Source organism: Miscanthus floridulus, chromosome 6, assembly GCF_019320115.1.
Source record: "Miscanthus floridulus cultivar M001 chromosome 6, ASM1932011v1, whole genome shotgun sequence".
Lineage (NCBI taxonomy): Eukaryota > Viridiplantae > Streptophyta > Magnoliopsida > Poales > Poaceae > Miscanthus > Miscanthus floridulus.
The window spans coordinates 24485407-24491048 of NC_089585.1; the positions used below are offsets into that span (position 1 = coordinate 24485407).

General features: G+C 53.0%; 1 protein-coding gene across 1 annotated transcript; it reads left to right on the forward strand.

The window, feature by feature from the left end:
* Positions 1–626: 626 nt before the first annotated feature.
* On the forward strand, positions 627–4369 carry LOC136461881 (alpha-1,3-arabinosyltransferase XAT2-like). The gene is made up of 6 exons (XM_066461235.1): positions 627–1126; positions 1238–1321; positions 1462–1563; positions 1801–2007; positions 2174–2419; positions 3018–4369. Exons 1-6 carry the CDS (start codon positions 634–636, stop codon positions 4214–4216), a joined length of 2331 nt encoding a protein of 776 aa, XP_066317332.1. The 5' UTR covers positions 627–633; the 3' UTR covers positions 4217–4369.
* The last annotated feature ends 1273 nt before the right edge of the window (positions 4370–5642 follow it).

Sequence of the window (5642 nt, forward strand, 5' to 3'; positions counted from 1 at the left end):
TACGCATCTGTATTTCTAAATAAGAAAAATATACACCCAGACATGTACGTAAAGGATACAGAGACAACCGTTCTAACCTAACTTCACAAAAGACCTAAAAAAGAAAAAAATTACAACAAGGCCCCTAAATCGTTCACGAACCACCGATGCTCGACCTCATTCATGATTTGATCGTATTTGATTTATAAACCATAACTTATCAGTCAATAAATAATATTTTTCAATTACCCAAACCAACCCACCCTATTTTTAAAAGAGGCCAGCCCAAACGAACAGCGCCTACTCGTCGCCGGCCGCCCGCGGCGGCTACTTGAGCCGTCAATAATGCACTGCGTGTCAGCGAGCCTGTCTGTCTGTCTGCAGCGTTACACGGGCCCGATCCGGTGCAGGCACCCAGCGGCCCATTTTTTTCCCGCACGTTATGCTGGTCAGCCATCTCCATTTTTTAATGTTTCTCAAAAAAAATCTCCATTTTTTAATGCTATATATACTTTTTTTTGTTCTCTCGGAAAGCTCCAGCTGCGTGCGTTCTTTATTTTTGGCAGGGCAGGAAAATGGTGTTCCCGAAAACACAAGAAGTAAAATACGAGTGATGGCGATCTACTGTTAACAGGCGAGGCGGGGGCAGAGTTTATGGAGAGGAATAAATGGAGGTGGCGAGGTGGGGAGAGACGGACGAAACGGACGCCACCCCTCTCTTCTCCCCCTCCCACCTCTTCCTCGCCTTGCCGTATTCACTCGTTCATCCATCCACGCCCCGCCCCCAGCTCACTTCTCACGAGCGCAAGTTATTGCGCACCGCCTCGCCGCGTTAGCTCCGACGCTTTGGCGTGGGGCTTTTGCCTGTGTGGCGCTAGGCAGCTGCCAGCAGGTGCCGTGCCGCGTGCTCACGAGAGAGGGAGGCTCTGCTACTCTGCTGCTGCTCTGGAGGTGAGCATGGGGATGGACGGCGGCGGCGGGAAGCTGCCGTACAGCTATGCCGCCCACCAGGACGGCGGCAAGCTGGTCAAGAGCTTCAGCCGCGTGGAGCCCCGCAAGTTCGGGCTCGGCCTCGTCGCGGGCTTCCTCCTCGTCACCTGCGCCTACTTCTCCACCGCCAAGTTCGACGCCATCCGCATCGCCATGAGTAAGTCTCCGCAGCGGATTCCATCTGTCTCTCCGTCCCATCCCCCGGTTGCAATCCATGGCTGCTGCTGCTAACTCCCTGGATGTTTGTGAATAATGTTTGCCCGAGCAGTCAGCCCCATTTCCAGCAATGCGGCTGGGATCGGCTCGCTGGTGGGCGCCGCCGCCGACACCTCCAACTCTAAGCAGCGATTAGGTGAGCCGTCAGCTAATCCCTGGGATCTCCTCCAAGTACAGGACGAACTCCCTACTCACATTAACTGATCCCATCATCAGTAACGAGGTTACTGTACCAATCAATCCACGACCTGACCTGACGACCTTCTTTCCGTTCAGATTTGGGCGTGCAGGACCCGGACGCGCTGTCCATGTCCGAGGAGGGGAGCAAGGCCGAGGTGCTCGACAAAGACGACGGCAAGGCTTCCTCTTCGGCGCCAGGTAAACACCACCGGCAAGGCATCGCCTGTTGTTTCGAGATTGAGTGGCCGTGCTTGCCCTTCCGTGGGGGTCAACCTGTCCGGCCTCATGTGCCCCCCGTACTCCCACCGTCCTGCACCGCTGCACGCAAAGCCCAAAATCCGATAAAAAAGACTTGTTTTTTCCCCATTCTCCTCACCCCCCCCCCCCCCCCCCCCCCCCCCCCCTAATCGCTTTAGGTTCTTTTGCCCTCGTCAGATTCCGGCCGCAATGCGCCGCTGGAGGACACGAGGAGAGACGAGACTTTTGTGGGGGACAGCGGTGATGCATCTTCCGCCGCGGCGAATCCTGCCGCAGCGGGTGGCAAGGGCGAGGCGGTTCCTGCCAAGGACGATGACGCCCCCGCTGCCGGTCTTCTTCCTCCCGTGTCGTCAGAGGAAGCCGCGAACAGCACGCAAGAATCAGGTGAGAAAGCAATCACTCAACCTCCAACTGCTAACTTATTACTGGTAGTATACTCATTCAAGCAAAATAAATGCTTTGGTCGCTCTTTTGTTTGTTTGTTTGTTTCCGTCTTTGGGGAAGGAAGGGGAAATGCGGGATTTTAACGAGCTGCTGTGTTCTTGGTCAGGTGGTCTTGAGGACGAGGAGCTGCAGGTGCAGGATGCTGTTGCCAATCCTTCCAAGAGGAGCAAAGACTCCTCCGCCGCCGCCGACGCCGTCACCACAAGCAGCAGCAATGGCAGCTCGCCCTCTGTGGTTCACTCTGACCCTGCCATCCTCCCTTCTCCCCCGCAGCAGATTCCTCCTGCTACGCAAGAGCTCAAAGCTCCTGCTGATCAGCATATTCCAGCGATTCCAGAGGTTAAGCAAGCAGGTATCCTCCCTGATTCTTCTCTTCTTTTGTGGTAAAAAGATGTTTTCTCTCCTGTCAAATTATTCCATAAGCAGCTAGCTAACCCAACCAGTGTGAGGCACGGAGAAGAGAAAAGACCGTCCTTGCAATTCTTCAGGATCTTAGGCACTGCAAAATGCATATTGGTCAGACTACCAGTCGTAGTGTTCTTCCCCACGCGCATTTTTTTGCAGCCTTCTATCTCAACGCAGGGCCCGATGCTGTTGCTGCTCTTGGACCGCTGCTTTTGATTACACACTCTATCCTCTACGTATGTCCGTGCCGCTATGTCTCATCTTCTTCGCCTTTCTTGAGATGAGAGCAACGTACTAGTAGGCAGCATCATCCCGTTCCAATAGCTGATGGATTGCCCCATTTCTAGGCCTCTCGTGCGATCATAATTCCCTAGGGTCCGGTGGACGGTGGTCTACCATGAACCTTGTTCATTCTCCGTCAAGCTCTTTTTGCTGCTATTGAAAAAAAAAAACACTCTTTTGGAGTTCCTTTTCTTGTCCAGCCGGTCATTCCATGATTAGCTGACAAGCAACGTGCTTGACTGATTTTTTTAATGGTTGCAAAGATTCGGAGACGCCGGCGCGGGAGTGGAAGCCGCTGTGCGACATCACCTCGAACCGCCGCATCGACTGGTGCGAGCTCGACGGCGACGTCCGCGTGCTGGGCGCCAACGCCAGCGTCACGCTGGTGGCGCCGCGCGGCGCGGACGATCGCACCTTCCGCGCGGAGTCGTGGCGCATCAAGCCGTACCCACGCAAGGCGGACCCGAACGCGATGCACGTCGTCCGCGTGGTGACTGTGCAGTCGGTGTCCGGCGAGGCGCCGGCGTGCACGGACCGATTCGACGTGCCGGCGCTGGTGTTCTCGGACCGCGGGTACACGGGCAACTACTTCCACGCGTTCACGGACGTGATCCTGCCGCTGTTCCTGACGGCACGGCAGTACTCCGGCGAGGTGCGGCTGCTGGTGACGAACCTCCAGGCGTGGTGGGTGGGCAAGTTCTCGCCGGTGTTCAAGGCCATCTCCAACTACGAGCTGGTCGACCTGGACAAGGACCCGCGCGTGCACTGCTTCCGGCACGTCCAGGTGGGGCTCACCAGCCACGACGACTTCAGCATCGACCCGCGCCGCGCGCCCAACGGCTACTCCATGCTGGACTTCACCAAGTTCATGCGCACCACCTACGGGCTCCCGCGCGACGTCGCGGCCGCCGACCCGACGAAGCGCCCGAGGCTGCTGCTGATCGCGCGCGCGCGGACGCGGCGGTTCGTGAACACGGAGGAGATCGTGCGCGGCGCGGAGAGGCTCGGGTTCGAGGTGGTGGTGTCGGAGGGGACGCACGAGGTGGCGCCCTTCGCGGAGCTGGCCAACAGCTGCGACGCCATCATGGGCGTGCACGGCGCCGGGCTGACCAACATCGTGTTCGTGCCGACGGGCGGGGTGGTCATCCAAGTGGTGCCGCTGGGCGGGCTGGAGTTCGTGGCGGGCTACTTCCGCGGCCCCTCCAGGGACATGGGGCTGCGCTACCTCGAGTACCGGATCACGCCGGAGGAGAGCACGCTGATCGACCAGTACCCGCGCGACCACCCCATCTTCACGGACCCCAACGGGATCAAGAGCAAGGGCTGGGAGTCCCTCAAGGACGCCTACCTCGACAAGCAGGACGTGCGGCTGGACATGAAGAGGTTCCGGCCGACGCTCAAGAAGGCCATCGCGCACCTCAGGAAGGCCAAGGCCAAGGCCAACGGCGGCGGCGACAACTAAGCGTCGCCGACTCGCCGTGCGTGCATGTGTTCATTCATCCTCCTCTTACTCTACTCCTTTTTTCTTCTTCTTCCTTTTCGGGTTATGTCGGTGTATGTAGCAAGCAGAAATCGACCAAATGTATGATATGACAGGGAAAGAAGCTAGAACAAATCATATATTCTCTCTCTCTTTTTTTTTCACTTTTCGATCGGATGGCTTATGCCAAGTGACCAGGTGAGGGGCAATAGTGGATCGGAGGGCATCATCATGAAGCATGACAGCAAGCAGCGTACAAGGTTTAGATGTTTGTTAGTTCTTTTTTATGCAGCATTTGTCCATTGTTGTGTTTCTTGGGGCTTTGGGTGGTAATAAGCTTGTTGAGGTGATTAGTTAGTGCAAATGATATACACCTCAATACATACAGAAATGGGAATTGCTATTAAACAGGCGCCTGATTTCTCCAAAAAGTTCAGGCGACGTGTGATGGTCAAACGGTGATAGCCTTTGTTCTTCCTTTCGTCAGCTCAGCAGCAAAGTAGTAGATCGTGTCCTGAACTCGTCGCCTGAGAGCTCAGGCAACTGAACTCTAGGAGATGTGTACATATATATATGAGCAGTAAAAAGAATATATTTTTTTCTCATCTTCAAGACTGTTTGAGACGGCGATACTTGGGTGAAGCTATTTTTTTGCTTGGACTTTCGTGCCCTCTTTGTCACATGATTTTTCCTGTTTTCACATCTCCCCCTCTCCATCTTCCGTGGGTTTATTCTAGAAAAAAAATAGCATGGCTATTTAACCAATAGTTATTAGGACCTGATCCGACATTGAACTGATGATGTTATCGTTTCACTGGCTCATTGGTCCAGCCATAAAGAACCGGTTAAAGAGCTGGTTCAATAGTTTTAGACCAAATGAATCGAACCGCATATAAATACTTCAAACCGTGCAATATAATAATGTGCAATAGATAGTTAACAACATATAATTGATCCCATATACAAATAAGCCAATAAAAAACACAAGTTATATAACCCGCTTCCAACTAATCTAGCCGCAAGTACAAAAGGTACTCCAAAATTAGCATGTGTCTGTTGGTGGTTCTTAACTCAAATAATACGATCGCCAAAATATAATAAAATGTTAACGTTTCCTAATGCATCATAGCAAGATGGTCTTAATTTAATAAGTTCCACAAGTTTTGGTACTCTAGAATTCTTTTACAGGATATGCAAAAGTACACATGAAAAGATAGTAAATGGAGAATTTACAAATTAAAAAAAGACTTCATTCAAAATTTTCACCGTTGTAAAACAATCTCAAATGCTAAAATGAAGTGCATCACAGTGAAGAGCTTGTCGAGTAACACTTGGTGCTATGGTTGAGTAACACAGTGAACAGCATGTTCGTTTCGGCTGAAACGATCGTGAATTATAAGCCAGAAGT